The 26,314-nt window shown below is 39.9% G+C and overlaps 1 protein-coding gene across 2 annotated transcripts in view; it reads left to right on the top strand.

Moving 5' to 3' along the window:
• The window catches only part of SAMD3 (sterile alpha motif domain containing 3), a 52,701-nt gene that overhangs the window by 15,415 nt on the left and 10,972 nt on the right, over positions 1-26,314 (top strand). For both annotated transcript variants that reach the window (XM_044755048.2, XM_044755047.2), the window contains 3 exons: positions 6,040-6,225; positions 6,482-6,566; positions 13,493-13,660. In XM_044755048.2, the coding sequence (XP_044610983.2) occupies positions 6,040-6,225; positions 6,482-6,566; positions 13,493-13,660 (439 nt within the window). The remainder of the gene's footprint in view (positions 1-6,039; positions 6,226-6,481; positions 6,567-13,492; positions 13,661-26,314) is intronic.

Raw genomic sequence — 26,314 nt, 5'->3', positions numbered from 1 at the left:
TAACAAATGATAGCTATTTTCCTCTCCTTGGAGAGTCCCAAAAACCCAAAGGGCTGATTAAAGGAAGGATGGGCCTGGCTCAGAGCTGCCCTTAGAAATAGGAAGCAGTAACTCTACTCTCAGGGAGACCAGATGCTGAAGATGCTATTGGTCAAAGAGGTGAACATACACATGGGGTCCCTGTTGCCTGTTTACCATGTTCAATGCACGGTGTCTGATTGTTAAGGACCGGAGAATCCTAAATCACCGTGTCACTCAATGTATGGGTTATGTTGTCAGGAAACAGGGAGATTATCATGCCTATAACAACTGGAAAAATGGTGAAGTTTGCATGATGGGTCACAAAAGGCAAAACATCTAGTATGCTCAAGTATTGACCGTGAAGTTTCAGCTTTCTCACATTCTTGGTCTTTAAACTGTGGGACTTGTAGATTTGAAGTTAAATTTCCATGTTGTCTCCCATCTAATCCCAGCAATTGTTCAGTACCTGAAAAAAGGTATTTGAATTTCTTTAACAGGCAGGGAATAGTTTCTAGAAATGCTGGATTCTTGGATATTTGGACTGCAAGTCGCTCATACGTGAGGTACAGATATCAGATCACACAAGCCCAGAGACAACTCAGCTCCAGTCATAGGAGCAAAGACAGATAACCAGTGAGTGGCCCTTCAGAATAAACTGCATCAAAAGACAACAGTTGAAGGGATAGGCCAAGCGTTCATCAAATCAGAGCAAAATCTACTATGTGATCTGGACAAATGTAAGAGGCCAGCAACAGCCAACTATCCATGGGATATGCTTCTCTTTCAGCTCTGTTTGGTTTTTGTATATCTTCTCTCTGGGGACAGTTTTCCTATGGATATTCCCCCTGGGCAACCGTTTTATCGTTATGACATGGCCCCCCAGTCCCAGAAAGAGCTTCTCTATAGGCATCTGGGAGACTGGCAAGTTGCAGAGAGATTTTACTTTTGAATAGCATTGTTGACAACTTTCTTAACCTGTCCAGATAGCCAGCTCTGAGTTGGCAGAATTTGTTGCGGTCATTCAATCAGACCAGGAGCCATGGGCCCAGAGCTGGAGTTGCTTCTTTCTCTCAGACATGGTTACTGTGTCAAGCTAGACTGGCCTAGTGTACAGGGACACTGGGCTATGTCTTTGGTCAAGGAGTAACCCTATGAAGCCACTGGCCATCTCCACATGGCCCCTCCACTGATGACATGATGAAATCCATGTTTATGTAAAATTGAGTAGAAAGTCAAGGAGGAGAAGGTTTTATGGCTATGCAGGGGGATAAGGTATGAGAAGATGGAATTAGAAAATGAGCTATTACCCTATTTTTTCAATCTCTTTTCTCTTTATTTTTCAGATTGGCTTATTTCTATTGCTCTGCCTTCTAGCTCACTGACTCTTTTATATATAATCTCCATTCTGCTGTTAATTCTATGTAGAACTTTTTTTATTTCAAATTTTGTAATTTTCTCCTCTAAAATTTCTATCTGGTTTTTTAAGTAATTTCCATTTCTCTGCTAAAATTTCCTATCATTTTAATCATTCTAGCATATTTTCCTTCAAGTCACCAAACGTTATTATAATAGCTACTTTAAAATCCTTGTCGACATCTGGATCATCTCAGCATCATACCCAGTTAATTGTCTTTACTCTTGAGAATGGGTCACACTTTTATGGGTTGTTGCGGGTTTTTTTTTCCTTTCCTTTTCCTTTTCTTTTGCATGTTAAACCATTTTGGATTATACCCTGGACATTGTGAATGTTACAATGTGGAGACTCTTCATTCTTTCTTATGCACCCAAAGAGTGTTGGTTGTTGGTTAGTTTGGTTTAGCAAGAAACAAAATTGGTTGGACTTAAACTGAAAACTGTCTCTTGGGTATCAGTGTAAATCTAAGTTTAATCCTTTTATTCTTAGTTTGGCTGTGCACATGTGTGGTTCAGGATCAGGCAGTGATGTTAACAGTTTATACACAGAATTTGAAGTCTCCCCTCATAGCTCTCTCCTTTCTGGGATTCTCCTCTCCCTTTCCAGAGATGTGGTTGCCCCAAACTCTGTCCACTAATTCTGCAGTCCAGAAAGACTGCAGGATTTCTATTAGAGTAGTAGCAGCATTGCCTGAGGCCTGCCTTCAGGTCAAAAGTCACAAAAAGGACATCATTCCACATCTTCCTTTTCTGTAGACTCCTCTTCAGAATCTGCCTGCTTTTTTTCACTCTCCAGTGTTTTCAGTTAATTTTTTTTTGTATTTTGTCCGATGTTTATGATTATTATTCATGGAATAATTGGTCCAGTGTGAGCTAATTAGGCCATTCCAGAAGCAGAACTCTGCTATTAGACTATTGAAGTAGTCCACATTTGAGCAATGAATGCCTGGATGAATGTAGTAACATGAACCATGCGGAAAAGTAGGCAAATACAAGAGATGAGATGTAGGGAAATTTTCATGATGCCCAGGTGTGAGGAATTAAGATAAAAAGGACAAAGATGTTGAGCCTGAGCTGCCAAGAGGAAGAGGTAAAAAGCAATTGGAATGGTGTATTGGTCAGTCAAGCTGCTATAACAAAATACTGTAGACTTGGGGGATTAAACAACAGAAATTTATTTCTCACAGTTCTGGAGACTGGAAAGTTCGAGATCAAGGTGACAGCCGATTCAGTTTCTGGTGACAGCTTCCTTCCTGGCTTCCAGATGGCCACCTTCCGCTGTGTCCTTACATGGGAGAGAAAGAGAGTATGCTCTCTGATGTCTCTTCTTATGAAGACACTAATCCCATCATATCAGGGCTTCGTTTAACCTTAATTATTTCCATAGAGGTCCTATTTTCGAGTACAGCTACATTTGGGGGATTAGGGCTTCAATATATGAATTTGGGGGGGGGGACACAATTCAGTTTACAGCAAATGGAAAACTGGCTTTGAAAAATAGAAGGTTATGAATTATTTTAGACATGTTGTGTATGAAATGAACAAGGTACAAGTTGTTGGAGATCTGGGATGGAGCATGGGAAAGAGAAGATTATTGATGATAGATTTATAATCCTTCAATGTAGAACTCAGAGCTGAGGCCCTGGGGATGGATGAGTTCTCCAAGGGAGAAAGCGTTGATCAATACTGAGGATTAAGGGGGCAAAGACCACGCCATGTGTAAACTCTCCCAGAAGTTAAGAGAAGAATAAGTCAGCAAATAAAACAAACAAGTTGTTGGCGAGAGAGGAAGACAGGCAGGAAAGTAAAATAGTGCCAAGGAAGATGAGAAAGAAAAGAGGGCTGTGAGAAGGTGGGCAATAGTGCTAAACGCAGTTAGAGAGGTCTTGATAAAGGCCATTGTCCAAAGGTGGTGGATTTGTAAATTAGGAAGTCATTCCTGACTTTCGAGGAAGCAGTCTCAGTAAAATGATTCATAAGAGATTAATGTGCAAGAGGTTAAGGAAAAGCAGAATGGAAGTGGTATGAGGGACATAGTTGCATTACCAGTGTAGGCAATGCAATAAAGAACCACTGAAATGTTCAAAATATTGCCCAGAGCAAATTGAATTCAGCCGTGCTCAGATAACTCCTTCTTCCAGCTGGCCATGTTCATTCTTTCAACAGAAGCCATCGTGCACCAGCTCTACTAAGCAAAGTTGTATACACTGTGGGGAGAACAAACAGTCCTTGCCCTCACGTAACGTATGTGTCTCTCTTGCTCCCTGCCACGGCTTAACCTCTGTCTTCGGTGCATTGAGATTTTTCCTTAGAGAGCTGGAGCTCAGCTGGGCCCATTCTTAGTAAGGCCATCTTCCCTAGCCTAGGTGAGCCCCATACTGTCTACTCTTTGGGAGCAAAAGCATTAGATTCTTTTTCACTCTTACTAAAGTTAGACACACTTTTAAGCGTCAATGAGCTTTTCATGAAAACTCCTATCTCATAATTTTTTTAAATTATCGCATACTGCAATAATGATACTGCCCATTATCAAATGTATCAGCATAACTTTATTACAAGTTTTATTTTATTAAAACATAAACTTTTCATATAAACAGAGTGTTTACTGCGGTAGACTCCTATTCAATTAGACTGGGATCAATCCCAGCCATTAACGTGGTTTAAAAGCTTTCCAGTTGATTTCACTGCGTACCCAGGATTGAGCCCCACTGGATTAGAGATCTGTTATTTTGTGGTGGCTTTTATTGAAGAGCACTACCTCTGAGGTGGGACTAGCTCTGAGCGGGGAACAGAAATATTCATGTCCTCTTAGTGTGGGATTGCTTTCTGCTACCTGCACTTATTTTGGGCTGACTTCTTTTGGTTTCTGCTCAACTCTACCTTAATTAAGATATTAAGAATAATCTTAAACTCACAGTCAAGATGTTTTTAATCCAATGCAAATATCATTTTGTGGATGGGAAACAATCGTGCCTGCAGTTACCTGCTTTCAAATTCGAATGTATTTTTAATTTCTGCTGAGTCCCTCTTCTTGGGACTTTTAGAACTCTTGGGAAGACACAAAATACAGCTAACAAAATTTGCTGGACTTTACGCCGTTGGTCTGAGTAGATAAGGAAGAAAGAAACAAGTCAATAAAATGGGAAAGAAAACAAGGATTGTAGAAGAGTAATTGCCATATAGTAGACCCCCAATAAATGTTGACTGAATGAATGAATGAAATGACAGAGAAGCATATTGGAAGGTAGTTTGGGCTGAAGCACAGATTTTGTCTGAGAATTGTCTGTTGCTGAATTGAACCAAGTGTTAAATTATCTATGTGCATATTTTAGCCAGGACATATTTTCACCGCTGATACCGTGACTGCCAAAGTGGGAAAAAAGGAGAGAGGGCTTATCGTGAGAAAAGAGGAGAGTGCATTCTCCTCTTTTCTTTACTCCCTTGTTTCATTATACCTCATGCATTCTTACAAACTATGACCTAAAATTCTAAAGGAAGCCCGGTCTTTCGAAACTCATCTGGATTTTGTTTGGACCACTAAGGATTCCATAGCTGTGCCAGAAAATTAACCTACTTAGCTAATTTAGGAAATCTCTTTGTCCTTTGTCGTCCACTTGGCTTGCCTCTATTCCTTCACTTGCATCCCAATCAATCCTTTTTGTGAAATGGGTTGAAAGCTGCGTAGGGCCTCTGAGGAACTGTTGCCTGGAGATTTTACTATGGCTTCTTCTTTTTACACACTTAATGATCAGTCACTAACTTTAAGGTGGTAAAGTAGTTCTGATACTTAATTTTATAAACAGCCTTATTGAGGTATAATTTATATCACATAAAATTCACCAATTTAAAGTGTGCAGCTTAGTTAATTAGCAAATCTATACAGTTGTGCACCCATCATCACAATCCATTTTGGAACAATTCTGTCAGCCTAAAAAATTCCCTCAAGCCATTTTGCAGCCAATCTCCATTCCCACTCCAGCCCCAGCTGACCACTGGTCTGCATTCTGTAACTATCGTTTTCTGTAGCGTTTTGTAGAAACTTCATCTGAATGAAATCAGAATATCTAACACTTATTTTTAATTTATAGACTAAGCTTACCTTATTAAAATAGCCAAGACCAACTAAATTAGGTGGATCTTGTATTTCACTATAAACAACAGCAGAATAAATTAATTAGAAGAAGAATTTTCTTAATCACGCTCTGAGACTTTATTGTATGCCTCATTTATTTTGCTGAATTGCATCTTGTTCTCTTTTTGTTTGATATCGTGTTCAGTTTTTGGCTATGCGTGACATACTACCTCCTCAACATATAGAGATTAATATACTTTCCAACTTCAGGCTTTATTCTAAAGTCTATATTATTATGACATTGTTTTCCAGAACTGTAAGTATTTATGTGTGTACAAAGGGAAAGAAAGCAGAGATACCTAATGAACCCTCAAACATTTGTAAATGGATGGAAGATAGATTGATGACTACCATATATTTAGGCTTCCAGAAAGTAGTTTATATCACAAGTTCTCAGGGTGTAGAAAATTAATAAGTTGAATATATTTGGAATAGAATTTCACTCATTGACTCACTGTGTTTTTACTTAACAGAAGGAATGTGAAACATGTTGTAGCAAGGAATAAAGCGCTACAATGGACTAAGTCCTATGTCTTACCAGAGTTTCCCTATGACATCAAGTGCATGTTAGCAGAAGAGAAGTGTCCTGATCACAGCGTGAGGATAAGGATCATCGAGTTTCTCCAGGCCGACATGACCAAGTACCTGGAAGGCTCACTGTGAGTGACAACAGGCCAGCCTTGCTGCCTCGGGAGACGGTCTGTTTTCAGAGTAGACTAGAATTCTCTTCAGATTTTGGATGACAGAGTGGTAGTAAGTCCAACATTGCCCAATATTTGAATGTCTACATTATGTAGAAAGATATATATATTACATAGAAAGATTTCCAGAAAAGTCAGTGTAATTTAGACTCACTTAAAAGAAGGAATGTGGGCTGCTTGAAGTGAAAAATGTTCTTTCCGTTGCACTGAACAGATATCCCACCAGCCAGCAGTATAACGATGTGGTCAACGCCCTGCTGCAGGCCCACCCCTTCCTGGACGAGGACGGCTGTGGCTTCGTAAGTGGCCGCATGGCGCCATTGTGTTAATCTCAGCCCATCATCAAGTAATCGCTTTGTGCGGTCCAGTCCTTTTATGCCTGAATCTCCCTTTCCTCAGTTTCTCTCTCTGTCTATCTATCTCGTTCTATCTGTTTCGTTTTGTCTATTTCTCTGACTCTTTGTCTCTGTCTTTTCTCTCTCCGATTCTATCTTTTCAACTCTGTCTCTCCCTGTTTCTTTCTTTGCTTCTCCCTCTCTCTTCTCTTTTTGATACTTTCTCTCTCTCTGTGTTCATTTGTTCTTTTTATAGAGAGTTTATTTTTTAGAGCAGATGTAGGGTCACAGCAAAATTGAGAGGAAGTTACAGAGATTTCCCATATACGCCCTGCCCCCGACACATAGCCTCCCACATTATTAACATCCCCCACAGAGTGGTACGTTTGCTATAACTGACGACCCTACATTGAAACATCATAGTCACCTAGAGTCCAGAGTTTACATGGGGGCTCACTCTTGGTGTTGTATATTCTATGGGTTTGGACAAGTGGACAATGACATGTATCCATCAGTGTGGTATCTTACAGAGTATTTACACTGCCCTAAAAATCCTCTGTGCTCCACTCATTTATCACTCCCCCATTCCCTTCCTTTGCCTTCTTCATCTCTCTCTGTCATCATCTTTCTCTCTCTCTCTCTCTCAAAGCCATTTGGAAGCTCAGGCATAAGGATGAGTCTCTAGGAAGGATCTTTGAGATGTGATGCCCAGAAAGAGAAGGAAGGGACGGCACCTACATCGGTGCTATCCTCAGGGCAGTGCTTCTTGCCTTCTGATTAGACCCAGTGGAGAAGTTGTCTGGCTTTGAGGTCTTGAGCTCCAGCCTCACCTGGCCCTCTCACATCTCTGATGTCCTGACAAAAACAGATCCTAAAGATGTTCTGGAGCAGCCATTCTCAACAACCGCTGCACATTAGGATCCCCAGAGACTCAGATTTAGTTTATCTGAAGAAGAGACCAAGGCATTAGTATTTTTAAAAGTTCTCGGGGCCAGCCTGGTAGTATAGTGGTTAAGTTTGCACACTCCATTCCTGCCGCGTGGGGTTCACAGGTTCGGATCCCAGGTGTGGACATAGCACTGCTCATCAAGCCACACTGTGTTTTATGTGCTGTGTCCCACATAAAACAGAGGAAGATTGGCACAGATGTTAGCTCAGCAACTATCTTCCTCAAGCAAAAGGGGAAGATTGGCACTAGATGTTGGCTCAGGGCCAATCTTCCTCACCAGAAAAAAAAAATTCTCAAAAGATTCTCATGTGCAGCCAGTGTTGAGAAACGCTGCTCCAGAGGCTTCAGACAAAGTTTGCCATCTGCACCTATGTGTCTCTTGGCTTTAAAAGCCTGGGATCTCTGTTGCTCAACAATGTGAACATGCTGAATGCTGCTGAACTGTACACTCAAAAATAAAGTGGTAAAAAAAAAAGAGTGTTTTATGACACTGGAACTGTATGATTTAAGGAACAATTATGGGAAGCTGTAGCTATGTGCACATAAAGATACACTGTCCATTATTCCTTATATCTCTCTATGCCTTATACATATGCATTGGTAGTCAGATCTAAATAAGATAGATGTCTTTTTTTTTTGCTGAGGAAGATTAGCATGAGTTAACCTCTGTGCCAGTCTTCCTCTATTTTGTATGTGGGATGCCACCACAGCATCGCTTGACAAGCAGTGCTAAGTCCATGCCTGGGATCCAAACCTATGAACGCAGGCCACCAAGGTGGAGTGTGCCAAACTTAACCACTAGGCCATGGGGCCAGCCCCAATAGATGTCTTTTTGTACCTTATCATCACATATATCTGTGAGAAAATATTTTTTGCTGTGCTTTCTTGAAGACAGAATTTAAGCAATTAGTTTCAATTTGAATAACAAAGGATAAATGTCAATATCTGAATATAAAAAAAATTAAGGCTTCTATTTCTTTCTCTCATTATTTCTCCTCTCTTTCTTTCTAAGAGAGGTTCATTACACATGGACAGAATCATAGAATTTTCTGAGTGGGAGAGGGCCTCAAAGATTCTTTTTCACTGCCCTGACCCTGGCGAGGTATTGGATCCCAGGTCTGGATCCAGTAAGTGTTAAAGCCTAGACTAGAATTCAGATATCCTTGCTTCTCATATGACGTCCTTTCTTAAGATATGCCGTTGCATATAAAAGCACACTATAAAATAATCCAAATTTGCCCAAAAAATCCAAACAAACCTAGAGCCTTAACATTGATAATCGCCTTGATATGGCTGATAAAACTGATTCTAAGAATTCCTTCTACACTTGAGATATGATATCTGCTAACTAATCAATGGTACTGTGTATAATCAGTGGTACTGTGTATAGAGTTAGTTGCATTTAAAAAAATAGTTTAAATTTGCTGTTTCAATAAGTTATACATTCACGGAGATCAAAATTCATAAGCTATGAAAGGATATGAATGGAGAGTCTCCCTCCCACCTCTCTCCTCCAGTCACCCAGTTCTCCTCCCCAGAAGCAACCGGTATTATTGAAGATGCCTTCCAGAGAATCTTTGCATATATATAAGCGAATACGTTTCTATCCAATTACATTTTGACCTTTAGTTTCATGGTTATCGAAGTGAGACAAATAGAAAGGAATGAATAATGCTTACTTTGACCCTGTGTGCATTTTACCCACATCTGTTCCCGGTGGCATTAACTAGAGATGGTTAAGTGATAAAGAGACTTGCAAAATTGCTTAGCAGGTTGTGGCCCCAGTGTGTGCACACTGAGTGAAGGGGGAGAGTCTGGGGCACGGCAGCTGTTTACCCAAATTCTCCCTGCAAGTGGGCGAGAGGGTGTGTTTCTAATGTCACAGGGGGAGGTGTAGAAAGTTTCTGAGAATGTTAATGTGTGTGTGTGTGAGAGAGAGAAAGAGAGAGGGCCAGAAAGCAAGCGAGCACTTGGTTGTTTTTACGGCTCATTTTATTCTCAACTTTTTATTTTGAAACATTTCAAAAATACACTAAAGTTGAAAGAAAGCTACAGTGAATGCCCACATACCCTTTACCTAGAGGAAGGTTTCTCGGTCTCGGCAGTATTTACATTTTGGGCTGGATAATTCTTTGTGCTGGGAGCTGTCCTGTGCACTGTAGGATATGCAGCAGCTTACCTGGCACCCAGAGGTATGAGGAGCTCCCTAACCCATGGTGTAACAACCTCTGTGTCTCTAGACATTGTCAAACGTGTCCTGGGAGGGGGTGGAGTCACTGATGACGGAGAGTCACTGATCTGGAGTCACTAGGTATTAATATTTTGCCATGTTTATTTTTCCTCTCTCATACTTACTTGTTTGTTTGTTTTGGCTGAGCATTTAAAAAAAGCAAGTTGCAGATGCCATTTCCAGATGCCTCAGCGTGTATCCTGTAAGGATAAGGACAACCTCCTGTCGAACCTCAATGCCATTTTTACACATAAGCGAATTAGCAATAATTACATAATATCATAGATAATGAATATTCCCATTTCTCCAAATATTCAGAAAATGTTTTTGAAATGGATTTTTTGCTATAAAAACTAATCAAGGACTATGCATGGTATTTGGTGAATTTGTCTCTTTAATTTCTTTTGGTCTAGAACAGTATCCCTGCCCTTTTCTGTTTTTCCTGATATTTACTTTTTGGACAAGTCTAGTTCAGTTGCCGTGTAAGGTGATCCATATTCTGGGCCCGTCTGAATGTTTCCTAAGGATTCTATTTGGGTTTAAAATGTTGGGCAAATATCTGCTGGTGACGCCATGGACTACTTCACGTATCAGATCAGGAGGCCTATAGTTCAGGGCTATTTTTTATTTCAGAGCGATTGGAGGAGAGCTGCATCCATGTAACACTTTCCACATCCCTGTAGCTGGAAAAGCATGAAGAAGCGGGCTGATTATTCGATGACACAGATAGTTCTACTGTGTGTGTAGGGAACTCACGGTCCCAGGCGTGTAGCAGATGCTCAGTAAATACTCACTGACAGAGTTCTCATGTGGACAACCGTATTTGATTTGTCTTTTTTCCATTCCCCATCAGACAGCTAATATGGAGAGAAGGGAGAGGCTGGGAGGAAGAAATTGGCAATTTAAAAATCTCCTGGCCGTTGACTGCCGTAACACCTCCCACCAGGTCAGCAGGTTTAGAAGAACTTCAGAGCTGTAGGAAACAGGAGGGAAAAAATGCTCATATTTCAGGGCTAAGGGAAATATCAGCCATCCGTTATTTCCGTGCTGCTGGAAAACAGTGATGGCCGAGTCCAGACCCGCAAGCCTGTGGGAGATGATGAAGCATCTCTGACTCATGCATACTCAAGAGCTTAATCAGGGCCTCAGCCATCCCCCACCCTCAGCCCACAGCACTCCTCACCGGGCTGTTGAAGGTTTTATGAGCAGCGTTTCAGTTTACAAACATCTTTCAGGAGTAGCTACTCACTGGAGCCCACCCAAAACCCAGTGGCGTGGACAGCACTGATCTTATTGCTCCATTTTGTAGTTGAAGAAACTAAGGCTGAGGGATTACTTGTTGAAGATTTCTTGGTTAATATATACTAGAGCTAGTCCTGGACCCTGGGTCTTCCCAATTTATGTCCCAGTGCTTTCTGAAGGGCAGGAAATAACTCTGATTGGGACTTAAGCCAGGGAATCAGGAATGGCAAATCTAAGCGCCAGACAGTGGAGTAATGTGATCTCAGTGGCATTCCCATTTGCCTGAGAGGAAATAGAGCTCAGAAAACATGGCTGAAGTCACCCAGTGACCTTCCACCCTTTCTAGTGGCCAAGATGGGAAGGCGAATACTGGCTTGTCTGGTTGCAAAGGCTCGCTTCCTTCCGTGCACCCACTCTTGGGCCTATTCAAGCACGTGGCATTGCAGGGCAGATGACGACTGAGAGGCAGCTCTGAGGCTCTGGCTTTGAGGGGTTGGGCCACTCCTCACACAGTGAGCTACTTACCAAGCAAGGCCAGGACTCAGAGTCTTGCTTCTAGTCTGTTGCTTCAACACCTGGGTCCCTCTACTTTGCAGAGGACTGACCCAAAGCATCTGGTATTTATAGCTTCCAGGATGCATCAAGCCCTGTGTTGGGCTGGTGAGCCAAGCAGACATGAGCCTATAGTAGAAGGAAGGGTGGAAGGAAAGGGATAAATGAAGAAAGGAAGAATGAAAAGAACAGAACAGAAAGGAAACAGAAACAGGAAAAACATCATATAGATGAGAGTAAATTCCCAGTGCAATAAGTGTTGACAAGGAAAGGTGAGAGCTGGTAACCAAGAAAAATGAGCTGTTAGAGAGTTCATAAGGGGATGATGGCTGAGCTGAGATCTGGAGCAGAGCAAGAGTTAACCAGATACCAGCATGGTGGAGAAGGAGAGGGCCAGAGCTTTCCAGACCAAAACCAAAGGCCCAGCAGAGGGAGAGGATATTAGGGGTGTTGGCGTGTTGAGGAAGAAGCCCAGGTGTGTCTCCCAGCTATTGTCCATGTCTCTGGTCTTCCAAACAGTCCACATGCCAGACATACTTCCAGAACTCAAATCAGACCATCTCTTCTCCCTACTCAACGTGGCCTAGGAGAGCTTCCTCACCTGGTCTGCGGCCGAGTTATCTACAAAGCTTTAGAAAAGACAGACATCTGGGCTGCACTCAGACCCACTGAATCAGAGCCTCTAGAGTCTGGGCCAGCAGCAACAGCGTCACTTGGGAGCGTGTAGGAAGAAGTGCAAATTCTCAGCCCTACCCCTGACCTACTGGATTAGAGGCTCTGACCGTGAGGCCCACCAACGTGTCCTCCAGGGATTGTGATTCAGGCTGAAGTTGGAGAACCATTGCTTTAGAAGAAGAACCAAGGACAAAAGGTCCCTGTGAGAGTCTGCTGTAGCCCGTCCACAGAGAGTGGTTTGAAAAGATCTGTTTCCAGATTCCTTTGAAGCTCCTTATGCAGTAACCTTGCCCTTCAGGATGGGGCAGGCTTCTCTCTCCTGCCTTGTTCTGCACCACATCTTCTACCATTCCGCATGTTAAGCTCTGTGTTCCAGCCATGCACAACTCTTGACAGCTCTCCAAGTGGCACGAGCTCTTCCTCTCCCCGATGTCCCTGCTGCTTCATCTGCCTGGAACCTCTGTTCATCCCCCGCCTGGTATTTCCCCATGCCATCTCCATTCCCCTTCTACGGTTCCCCGAATTCTCCTAAGACCTAAGCCTCAGCTTAGATGCACATCCTACAGGAAGTCTTCTGTGGTCTCCTAACACAAAGCTGTCTCTTCCCCTATTATAGCTCTTTCACTCTGTGTTGAAGTTACTTGTCCCTCTGCTACACTGAAAGCCGGCTCGGCCTGCCCTTCCCCCTGCCCGGGGCAGGAGCCTGGTCTTTGTGTTTGGAATAGTAGATGCTCCACGGATGTTTGGGACATGAATGCCAATAGTATCCACCAAGGTGAATGTCAAGGAGTGACAGAAAGAGTCATATATAGATTGATGCATTCGAAGAAAATTCATCAATCTATGTATGCATAAAGCAGTTTCAGTTCTTTTCTAGCACCTACTAGAAAAGTGGTGTGCCTTGTGGAGACAGCAGGGGAAGGTGGAAAATATCTAATTTTAGGAATTAGAAAATCTAGATTCAAGAGCCAGTATATTTACTCAATAGCTATACAACATTGAGAAGATGTTTTCACTTCTCTGACTCTGTTTCCTATTTATAATTTAGGGATTACCATTTTTATAGCAATATCATGAGATTGTTGTGAGGATAAGGGAAAGGATAGCTATATTATTTCTATTACTGTGATGTGAAAATAATTTTAAACCCAAACGTGGTAGACGAATAAAGATTTTATTGTTGATACAGGATTATTCCAATCTCCTTGAAGATTAACTGTCTCGTTTTGTTATTTTACACAGTTTTTATGGAAACGAGCCCTCAAAGACCGCTTTAAATATGTTCGGAGACCCATAGAAGATGATGAACAAGTCATGAGAAATAAGTGTAAATTTGGACACCGAAGAGGCCAGACAAGGAAATCTCTTGCTGATATAAGATTGGATGAAATTAAAATTGTGCAGATAAAAGTAAGTTTGAATCTTTAATTGATCTAACAATTTATTGATTCATTGATTGACTAGGAATAATAAGTAATAGCATTTAAAATAATTGAAACAAGATAAGATATCCTTTTGGTGTGGTCAGAAACCAAGACAATCTATGTCTTATATGGCAAAAAATGTAAATGATAATATTTCCTAAAGAGGGCTTCCCAAAACAATTTGAGCAGAGTGTGTCATTGAACAGCTCATGTTTATTCTTTCATGACCTTGAAAAGACCTGGAAAACTCTTCTGTTCTTGGTCCTTGGGTAGTTTATCTTCCTCTCATCTTGAAATGCATCCTGTGTTCTTGCTGTTCTTACTGTACAGAAGGCTTTTCCTACTCGTGTTATAGGGGTTAGGCTGCCTCCAGTCTCCAGGTTTGAGGGAGGAAGGAAATCCACATGCATGGGTGCAAAACTCCACATTGCCCTGTCTTCACGAAGGTGGCCGTGAGGAGCTTCAGGCCAATGGCCCCAGGCCGGGCCTGGAGATTCCTCCCTCAGTGGCAGGTGTACTGTGCATAATGTCCACTTGGGTCCTAATTAGCTGAGATCCTATAAATATTCCTTAGCTACCTCAGAACCCCAAAATCTTCTCACAAACCAAAACATCTCCTGACAATAAAGTAGATTGAAGTCCTCAGGAAGGATGCCCAACCACCAAGTGTAGAAGCTCAGTCTCAGGTTCCCCAATTCTATTTCTACTTCATTTCAACGTGAACATGTAAATCCTGACTATTCAATCCAACACGTTTATGTTAGTGAATGCACTCGCTCTAAACATTCTATGTCCTTTGTCAGCTGGCATATTTATTTGATACTAATGGAGCAGCCTCCTTGGCCATCTCAATTTTATTAGCATTACTAATAAAGCTCCAGGGGACAGGAATACTTTTAAACATATTTTCAGCCCAGCATCGTACACAAAGAAAAATTTTAGATGAAGGTGTGTGTTTTAAATATCTCATTATAGTTTTCAAGTGATTGGCCAGTTAAGATCATATAATTTTATGTGTGCTCTTTGATAGAAAGACAAGACTGATGAAAAGGTACCTAAAGTTAGTTGTGTAACTTTTTGGAAACTTTGAATGCAATATTCCGATTATAAACTAAAATCATGATGAGATAGAATTACATTCATCTTAAAATATCTTTCATATTCTTAAAATAAAAAGTCACTTTGTAAAGGAACAGAATTATATTATGCAGAAATTTTCTCAAAAAATGATTTTCAGTATACTAAAAATGGAGTTCCTTTATAAATGAATTAAAATTTTACAGATTCAGTTTTCCTTCTTTTCCTATGCTGCATGTTCTACCTCAATTCACGGGAACGGATGATGGTAAAATCGGGAAATTAGCAACTGTCCCCAGCATTAGAACAGAAGGGGTAAGTCCGTGGGGTTGGAGATCACCCCAGGGACACAGGCTAAATGGCAGCTCCTCTCTTGTTGACACATCACTGTTGAACCAGTTAGTATACTCACCTTTCTCTTCTTTCTCCAAACCACCTTAGTTCTTCGTGTAACTACACCTTTTGTGGCTCCTCCCTTCTAGTTCCCCAGGCATGCCTGCATCCTGAGATGAATCTTGCTAAGGCCTATACAGGGGCTTTGGCTACAAAAAGAACAGAGAATTGAGTGTACCAGGGCCCGAGATAAGTTAAGTTGCAACAGAATTTAGTTTGGGGACGAAAAGAGATCATAAAGTAGTCATGTTCACATTTGAAGAGACAACATTACTCCTGGTGAACAAGTCTAATTGGTAAGGATCTGCTTTCCTCCTCCTTACAAATGGAGCTGCTAATGTTTTTAAAGACTGTAGCATCCCTGGGTATGACCTAGCCTTCTGTAAAGCCGAAGCTTTAAAGGATGGGGAAAAATTTACACTTGAATATTACAGAAACAATGTGTTTCTGCATTTTGTACCCTCCGTGGTGATTAAGCAAATGGAAGAACACTAAGAGTGGAGCGACAAATCCCTTGAATATACTACTTATCTCGTGGAATTTTATCCTTCAGATGAATTGCCTAAATTACTTCTGATCTCCATTTTGAAATTCTGATAGTTCTTTTTTAATGTTTTTAAGATGTCTGAAAATTAAATATATTTGGCTTAAGGTACACTTGGGTAACTTTCAAATCTTTTAAATCTTCTTGACTGGGTACAATATTTCCATAAGATAGAAAAGAGTTATTTCCTGTGCTGCAGAGATGGAAAATGCTGATGCAGGCAAGAAGCCAGGAGTCAGGCCATTCCCTCAAAGGAAGTGGGTTTGGCTAAACTGGAGGAAGATTTTGGGAAGGCATAAGGGAGGGGATGAAATTTTCATTTGTTTTGTTTCTGTTGTTCTTGCTTTGGCGGTTGGGAGGAATTTTACCAAGGAATTGACAGTAAATGTCTCATTGAAGGAGGGTGGGCTTCTTAGTCCTTCACGTGGGCGTCCACAGAGAACTCAGGCAGCTGTAGAATTTGTGTGGGCCTGAGTGTGGGCCACGGAGGTTTATCCCGAACCCTCCCTCTACCGTAACTCCTAGGGCAGTGTAGCGCTGCCTAAACTATGCTGCAAAACCTGCAGCATCAGCAGCATCCAGGCAGCCCCCTGTGAATCTTCAACACACCTGGTTCCTCAGATCCCTCTGCTGAGAAGACTGATCATCATATCATACAGATTTGTCAAATCCCAGACTATGTTTCCAGACTAATCCTGCAAAAGACTGGGTATTTTGCAATGTTTAAAAGTCCTTTTCCAATCTCATGAGCTCACATCACTGCTGCTTCTACGGTCCTGCAGCCAAATGCAACAGCTGTGCTGTTGCCTCTTATGCATCTGACTTTTGGTTTTAGGTCCAAGCAATTTGTCACCCTGTGAACTGATGAATTTGTTTCCTTTGCGTAATTGTCTTTTACTATACTTCCTCATGTGTTTATAAACAGATATAATCAGATCCTTAAAACAGTAAACTGAGTAAGTTCATAAGTTGCTGACACCATTATCCTGTTTCCATGATGAAGGAATTGTATAGAACTATGTGGCAGTGTAGTGAAATTATATTATACTTTGTCCTGTAGTATTTTTTGTGAAAAACCTCAAGTGTTACTTAAAGTTGAGTGAGTCAAACTCCCCACTCTGCGGCACATTATCGTCATTGTCCTGAGCTAGCTCTTTCTCTTGTTCTTCTATTTTCTTTTTGTCCCCACTCCTGTCTGCCCTTCTCCCCACCTGTCCTTGGGCAACCATTCAAATGCATTTCATATGTATCTATTTGTGTGTAAGTGTTACAAAATGTGTACTACCATTTTGAGTTCATATACTGTTGACAATGTAAATGGTATCCTATACCTCATTCATGTTTCACTTTTTTCACTGACACTCTTTAGGAGTCGCTTGTGTTACCATGTGTATTTCTAGGCCGTGATTGTCAGGATTATCAAGTCCTCCTTGACTCAGGCCCCGTTTCCCCCTGACCATGAATGGCACTGCAGAGAACGTGGTCGTACATGTCTAGTTAGGGAACTACCTGGGGTGTTATTTCTTAATAACACTCAGAAGAGGGGTGGAGGGCATGGAGGCACTTAATTTAACCAATTATTCTCCAGAATGACTTTGTTAGTCTCACTCCCCCAGTAGCCCATATCCCTGTATTCCTGCCAACGCTTGGCATTAGCTAGCCTTCTAGGTTTTGCCAAGTCTGATAGATAGAAGGTGTAATCTCATTCTGGTTGTGATTTGCGTTTCCCTGGCTAACTAATGAATCCGAGCATCTCTTCACATGTTTGTTAGACTTTTGCGTTTCTCCTTTTAGAAAATTACCTCTTTAGATCCATTGCCCATTTTTTAATGAGTTGGCATCTTTTTCTTGTTAATTTGTAGGAGGCAGTCCTTCTCATTTCCTAAATCACAAGGATATTCTCCTGCTCTTTCTGCTGTTGTTTATAGTTCGCACTTTCCTGTTTAGATTGGTGAGTCATCTGGAGTCCATCTTTGTGTGTGCTGTTAAGCAGGGATCTCAACACCAATTACTAAACAATCCATCCTTTTCTTATTGGTTTATGGTGCCACTGTTATTGCATATTAAGTTCCCAAATAGACTTGGGTGTATTCTGGACACTCTCTCTTCCTCCATTGGTCTATCAGTCTGTTCTTATGCCATTGCCACATTCCATTTGATTACTTAGTACTTAATCAATAGTACTTAGTATCATTTCGAACTTAGTGTACAGACATTTTTTTTGCCATTGGAAGATGTGCTGGGTCAGGGAAGTCCCTCAGTAGAGAGGATTCTGGGGAGATTTATCCTCATTTTTCAGAATAAGCAGAAGGACAGGGGGTCATTTTCTCAGGAACCTACCCCCGGGACTCTTCTGTAGCATCTGCCCCCTCACAGGAGAACTAGAGCCTAGGCCAGGGATGCTGTGCCCAGGTGGGAGGGTTGGACTAAAAGAAAGTTCTGAGCATCTGCCAGCACAAGGAGCACCAGGATGAGCTCTGTTTTGTTCTTGTGGAGGGCCTGCTGTGACAGGATGGAGATGCTCTGATGGGGGATCCTGCTCCTGTCATCTTGACCCTGGGGTGGGGATGGGGGTGGCGTCTGGTTTGCATGGGGCATTGGGCCTGGATCCTCACACTGCTGCAGCGTAATGCTCATTCTTTCTTGGGAATCTCTTCATCCAGAGGATTCCTTGGTGGTCCTCTTGGGCCTCTACCAAATGCCCCATTTGAAATATCAGGTTATAAACATACTTTTTGAAATGCTTAAATTCTTCTTTAATACTTTAGTAAAGCATGCATTTTCTTCTCTTAAGTTATTGAAGTTTCTTTTAGCTGGTAAAGCCCTCAACTTATCATCGCAGACTTTTCACTCATGGGATATAAGCTGACTTTGATAATAGCCAATGCTTCTTTCAAAATTTTCTGAAAAAAATTTGGCCTGGATCTTTCAGGTGTCCAGTTCTTCACATTTATGGCTGAGATTTTCATCTGCTTTGACAAGGTTCTCCTCCTTTGTGGGGTAAATTAACTCTAAATTGGATATCTGGTGAAAACTTGTTTTCTTGAAGCGGTACAGGAAGGACTTTGCGGTTTCTACAGAAACTTTTGCTTTTCTCTGTTTCTTTTCCCAGTTGCAGTGACATTTTCTCAGTTTGGAGGCTTTTAAAGTGATCTTTAAGTGCACAGATTATTTTATCTTTATCAGTTAATTTAGTCTTAGTTTCTTTTTAAGAGTTTCAAATAAGTAACTTAATCCTGTTAATCAGTTTCTTCAAAACTCCTTTTGATATCATCTTTTCAGAGGTCTTCGTTTTATAGTGTATCTGTAGATCCACTTCAAAGTTCCTACAATCCGTGTCGTCTTCTCCAGGATCCGCAGTTGTTCCAGTCTTCCTGTTCCTTGTTTATCATCTGTTTAGTGGTTTTATTCATTATTGAAAGTGGGGCATTGAAATCTCCAACTATTATTATTATTGTAATTATCTCCTTCTACTTTGAATTCTGTCAGTTTTTGCCACATGATTTTTGGGACTCTCTTATTTGGTGTATATAAGTTTATAATTGTTATATCTTCCTGATGGATTGGCTCTCTTTCCATTATAAAATATCTTCCTTTGTCTCTAGGAACAATTTTTGTCTTCAAGTTTATTTTGTCTGATATTGGTATAGCCTTTCTAGCTCTCTTTTGGTTACTGGATGCATGGTGTATCTTTTCCCATCTTTTTTACTTCAATCTATTTATGTCTTTGCATCTGAAGTGTGTCCCTGGTAGACCCCATATAGCTGGATCATTTTAAAATCCATTCTGCTAGTTAATGTAATTATTAATAAGGTAGGATTTATATCTGCTACTTTTCTATTTGTTTTCTATATGTTGTCTCTTTTTTGTTATTTTATTCTTTCATTATTGCTGTCTTTTGTGTTAAGTAGATATTTTCTAGTGTACTAGTTTAATTTCCCTTATTGTTTCTTTTAGGATATACACATTTTTAGTTATTTCCTTAGTGGTTGCCCTGGGGATTACAACTAACATATTAATTTATAATAATCTAGATTAGTGTGAATTTAATTACAATAGCATACAAAATCTTTGCCCCTGTATAACCTCATCCTCCTTCCTTTTGTACTGTTATCATCACATAAATCACATTTTATACATTATATGCCCGTCAACATAGATTTATGATTATTGCTTCATGCAACTGTCTTTAAAACAAGACAGGAGAAAGAAAGAGTTACAAACAGAAAATACACATCTACTGTCTTTTATATTTTCCTATGTGGTGACCTCTACGTGTGCTCTTTATTTTTTCATGGGAATTTGAGTTATTGCCTAATATTCTTTCATTTCAGCCTGAAGGACTACCTTTGGTATTTCTGGAGGGTAGGTCTGCTAGTGACCAATTCTCTCGGTCTTTATTTATCTGGGAATGTCTTAAATTTCTTCTTCATATTTGAAGGATTTTTGCAGCATATAGAATTCATTTGGGAAATGGTTGTCTGGTTTGAGAATTGGGTGTTCTGGCATTCAGTTCTTATGGTTTTGGCTATAGCTAACAGAAAACGCTGTCTGAGGCTGGCCAGAACTATAAGGAGAGCAACACTCTCACAAAACAAGAAACCCAGTGGCAGAGGAGTGTGGACGTCACTGCTGCTCACCAGTTTAACCAGTTCGTCTCCTCCAGACAATCAACAAGATTGTGCTTCTTTGCTCCCTTGAAGTTGAGTATGGCCATAAGACTGACTTGGACCTGTGAAATGTGAGTGGAAGTGACATGTGCACAGAATATCCACTATGCCATGCCCCAGCTTCCCCCTCTTTTTTTGCAGTGATGACTGACAACATTCTAGAGGGTGGTGTTCCTTGGATGAGGAGGATGAGGTGCTGGGCCCTCAGATGGACATCTCACATGAGCGATAAAGAAACATTTGTTGCTTTAAGCTCTGGGAGTTGTTAGGTACAGCAGCATAATCTTGCCTATCCTGAGTAGTACCAGGAGCCCCAAGCACAGTATGCCTGGCTTTGGATCCACATCTTGCTGATTCTCCGGGCTGGCTTCATGAAGTGATGGAGGCATTTTTGAGGATCTGGCCAATCCTGCCAGCCTCCCCAGGACTAGTTTGTGTCCTTGTACTATATCTAGGTTGAGAGAACTATGAAAAGCATTGCCATATGTTATAATAAAAATGCTTAAAACATAGGGAAACATTATCCTACTTTAAGTAAAAATAACTACTTTTCGCTTTTTCAGCTAATTCATTCGCAGATTCTTTCCATTTCTTCATTACTAGGAGTAGATTATCTCCACTGTGGCCTTTGTAAGGACATTTCTCAGAGTCTAAAACATGGAGGAAACAAAACTAATATTTTGCCCCATTCTGATGTGAAATATCTTATTAAACATATGCTGGGAATGTCGTGGCAGTTTCTTAAAGAACTTAACTTATGCTTGTTTTTAGCCTATACTATATTCAGGACAGTGATGCGGGAATTTAAATAAATGCGTGTAGGATGTCCTGGTATCCCGAAGTGCTCCAAATGTTTGCAAACTCAGTTAATCAATCAATCAACAGCCAGGTTTTAAATCACTAACACGACACTTATAATTTATTTCTCTCTTAAAACATTTTCTTTTCCTACTTATTGGGTGTATATGTACCCCATAACTTTGAAAGTCATGCAGTATTTTGTGTTTTAGTTTTCTTTGGCTTAGAAATAAAATGGAATTGAAAATTATGCAAAAACTGCTTAAAGAGTCCAATGCTTCGAATATTTTCTAAGTGCCTTGAGGTTTCTTTTATGGCTTTTACTGTTCATTTCTTACGGCATCTGACACATAATGATTTGTTGTTTTAAGACTAATCATTTTTATAGGCTTTACCATGGATGTGTCTCTGATGGCACAAAACTGAAGATAGCAGATAGCGAAAGTTGAAGAAAAATGTTGACAGTTAACCACACTCTGGATATAATGCAATTACTGCCATCAGCAGGTGGCAAATTTGCTACTACTGTGAAGTTTTACAAGTCAGCTGTGCCCTTGGAAACATGGGGCAAAATTGTAGCAGTGCCCCTGCTGACTGACTGAGACACACGACTGAATCTAGGCACAGAGACCACTCAGGTTACACAGGGAGGCATCATTTCCAAAGCCAATTTGATGACCATAGACTTGAAAACATGATAATTGGAACTGAATATAAATAAAACCCTAGCATCTAACACAGCACTGTCCAATAGAAATATAATACAAACCACATACGAAATGTAAAATTTTCCAGTAGCCACGTTAAAAAAAGGAAACAGAAGCAGGTGCAATTATAATATTAATAGCATATTTTATTTAACCCAATATATCCACGATATTATCATTTCAACATGTAACCATTTTGAAAAAGTGATAATAAGATGTTTTAAATTCTTTATTCGCATATTAAGTCTTTGGAATCCAGTGTTTCCAGCACACATCTCAGTTTCGACGAGCCACATTTCAAGTGCTCGTAGCTACGTCTGACTCACGGCACTGGATGAGTCAGACCGACACAGCCTTAGAGGGACCCGAGGTGAGTGAGATGACACCCACAGGGAACACCATAGTTAGCAGGGAACGTGACTAGTTATTTGCTGATGATGTTTAGAAGCTACAGTCTCCAAATCGTAGGTATAGGACTTTCACATAGTGCCTTTAAAGTATATTTTTAATGATGTACTTATAAGAATTATTTAATTTTCATAACAAGATACTTTCTTTGCAAACTTACTCTGATTGCTGGATGTAGAACAAAATTATGTTTAATAAAAGTCAAAGTGAGATCTAATTCATGTCCTGGAGGAGGAGTTATAACTGTACATTTTAATCTATTCTGTGTCTTACTACTTCAGAAGTAGTCTCAATTTTCTGTTAAAATCTGACTCAGAAATATTGTCCTCCTTAGTTCGGTTTCAGCTGTCAGTTTAGACTAAAAGTTAGTTAGAGCTGAGCTTTCCACTCTTCCACCAACTCTCTAGGAGCTGTGGGTCTCTATGGTGTTGGAGTGGAGCCCATTCCGTGTGACCAGCACTGTAGGGGGAAAGGAGCATGGGATAAGCTCATCATCTAGTTTTTTGGATCCAGCTCACGTTAATGGTTTGGTTAATTTATGCAGACTCCTTTGAAGTCACAAATCCCACAGGTGACTCTTACACTTGCCCTCAGTGTCTCCACTCGTTGGCATTCCTTGACCAGGAGGGATCTGTTCCCCACGTCATGCCTTCTTCCTTTGATTACTTCTTGAGCAACTCCTCCCACTATCTTTGCTTACCGAGGTGACTCTGCTGCAGCTGCTGTTCTGTAAGAGTCAGACATTTCTGATCCACTAGTTCCCTCATCTCAGTGTGTACTTCGAAGGAAGTCAGCCTGTCAGAATGGGGCCATCCATCTCCCTAGAGGAGCAGGGAGCTCCACTAAGACGGGAGCCCCACCCCTGGCCATCTCCGTGCTTGTGACAGGAACTCCCCCTGTGAGAGTTTCAATTTGCTCATGAGTACAGTGAGAGGCTTGGACCAGATTTCTAAGTTGCTTCCAGCTCGAATGATAGATAAATCATTAAAAGGGTGAGAATTTTAAATTCTGATGCAGCCAGCTATTTCTTCTAGTAAGGAAGCTCATTTCACTCTAGGATACAACCCACTAACATTATGTTAACCTGATCACGTGGAAACTGCCTAGAAACTCTCCATGCTGTGACATTTGATGAACTGGGTGTAGGTTTTGTGGGAATGCAGTACATCATGTGTATAGTAGCCTATAAATGTCCATATCAGCAATTATAGAACTTCCGCTATATTTCAGTAAAAGAAGGAAAACTGTTTATATAATTTTTAAAATTTTTTCTCTATTTTTTAAAAATTAGGTTTTTTTCTTCTTATTTAAAAAAATTGTCATTATATACATTTGAGACTGATAAAAGAATCTGTGTAGCATATGTGTAATTTATGAGACGAACACTGTGAGCCCGACATTCAGCTTTAAAGTTGGAGCACTGCCCACACAATCGTGTCTGCCTGCTTTTTCCTCCCCACACCCATCAACCACTTTTCCAACACGACTGCCTTCTACTCTGAATTTTATGTTTATCATTCATCTGTTTTTGAAATATATGATTTTATCACATATGTGTGATTCCTAAGGAATATGTTGTTTAGTTTTGAAGTTTACATGATCATATAAAAACTATGTTGTTGATGACATTTTTTCTCACTCAATATAATGTCCCTAGTATTCATCTTGGCTAAGTTTAGCTGTGTACTTCGTTCATTTTCATATTGGTTTAAAAATCTATTGTGACAGCAAAACACAGTTTATTCAGCTATTCTCCCATGGATGGAAGCGTTTGGGAGAATATTCAACTTTATAAGATACTGATAATTATCTTCCTAGGTGGTGGTAGCATTTAAGCTTGCTGAGCTGCACTTGTTATTATCAGACTTCTCCCCATTTATATCATTGATATAACAAATGATATATTTGATATAATAATTTTATATAATAAATTCATATATAATTTATTATATCATTTATTTATACCATCGTAAATATTTTCTCCCAGTTTGTGCCTTGCCTTTTAAATTTCTTTACGGTGTCTTTGGACAAAGAGAAGCTTGTAACTTTAGTGCTGTTAGATTTATTAATCATTTCTCTTATGATTAGTGCTTTTAGGAATTCCTTTCCTGCCTTGAAATGATAAGAAATATTCTTACATTTTTTTAAAAAAAATTTAAAGTTCCGCCTTTAACCATGGTTTACGTTCTTAAAGCATGTGGAATTTATTTTGGCCTAAAGTGTGTGGTATAGATCCATTTTCTTCTTTTTTTTACCCCACATGGATAAAACACTTTCCTGCACTTTTTATAAAATAGTCCTTCTCTCTCCTAGAGATTTGTGATGTCATCATTGTTCTTCCCATTGCTCTGTGTCTGGAAGCTCTGCTGCGTTCCACTAATAAAGTTCTCTATCCCCACGTGAATACCCAGCTTTTCTCATATGGTTTAGAATCGGCTTGTCAAGTTTTTAAAAAATCATTTTTGGTTTTTGATAGGTTCTAGATTTTGATAGAAATATTATTGAATCTATAGCTCCATTTGCAGAAAGGGGGCTTCCTTATGATAACGAATCTTTCTAACACTGAACATGGTAGCTCTATCCACTTATTTAGGTCTCATTAATATTTTCCAATAATGTTATAATTTCCTCCATAAAGGTCTTGCACATCTTTTTTTAGTTTTATTCCTAAGTACCCTACAGTTCTGTTACAATGGTAAAAAAATTACGTTTTCTGTTTGTTAATAGATTTTGTATATTGAGCTTATATTCAGTTACTCTGAAAAATTCTCTTTAATTCTAATAAATAATACGTACATCATTTTGAGTTTTCTCATAAACAAGTACATCATCTATAAATAATGACAATTTTGTTTCCTCTCTTTCCAATTTTTATACCTGTTCTTTCTCTTTCTTATCTTACTACTCTGGCTAGGCTCTCCAGTGTAAGACTGAGTAGAGTATCATAGAACATCTTTGTCTTGTTTCTGATTTTAAGAAGAATTCTTTTAAAATTTCATCATGAATATGATTTTGGGTAGATAACTTTATAAGTTTGGATTTTGCATAGATAACTTTATAAGTTTTAAAAATGTCTCTCCTGGGGCTGGCCCCATGGCTGAGTGATTAAGTTCGTGCACTCAACTTTGGCAATCTGGGGCTAATTGGTTCAGATCCTGGGTGTGGACTTACATACCACTCATCAAGCCATGCTGTGGTGGCGTCCCACATAGAAGAACTAGAGGGATCCGCAGCTAGGATATGCAACTGTGGATTGGGGCTTTGGGGAGGAAGAAAAAGAAGTCTCTCCTTATTTTGATAAAAGTTTTTTTTCTTTAATCATAAAGAGATGTTGAATTTTATAAAATGCTTTTCTTCTGCGTTATTTGAAATGGTCTTTTTTTTTTTTAGCTTTTATTGGTTAATGCAGTATGTGATATTTACATGTATTTAGATAATCTGGGTAAATTATAGAACTGTTAATATACCACTTTTCTTGAAACCTACTTCTTTTCTGGTCCAAATCTTTCCATAACAGTGGGCCCGAGATTCAGATTTCAGTATGAAAGTAGTTGAAAAGTAATGGGTAAACCAATCACACTTCCCTTTAGTTTACTATGGTTCCGTTACTAACATCAAACCATTGTTGCATTTCTGGGATAAACGTAAGTTAGTTGTTCCTTGTTTCTAATATTTGCAAATTTGTTCATGAATGAGATGTTCACGGTCATGAATGAGACTGACCTGTAATTTTCCTCTCTTATACAGTTCTTTCAGGTTTGGGGATGAGTGTCATAGAAGCTTCATAGAATGGGTTGGAATTCTTCATTGACTTCCTCTTTTTTATTTTTTTTTGACTCCCTGAAAGAATTTGCATAAGTTTGGAACACTCTCTGTTTTGAAAGTTTAGTAGAATTTGTCTGTAAAATCTTCAGGTCTTGGTATTTTCTTTGTGGAAAGATGTTTATCTTCCAATTGAATTTATGTAAGATTATAGGAATTTCTTTTTAGCCTGTTTTGATAAGTGTATATTTTTCTGGGCATTTGTTCACTTGGTCTGTGTC

The sequence above is a fragment of the Equus asinus genome, chromosome 24 (assembly GCF_041296235.1).
Source record: "Equus asinus isolate D_3611 breed Donkey chromosome 24, EquAss-T2T_v2, whole genome shotgun sequence".
In the NCBI taxonomy this organism is placed as follows: Eukaryota; Metazoa; Chordata; class Mammalia; order Perissodactyla; family Equidae; genus Equus; species Equus asinus.
This window is presented reverse-complemented; position numbering and strand designations above follow the sequence as displayed.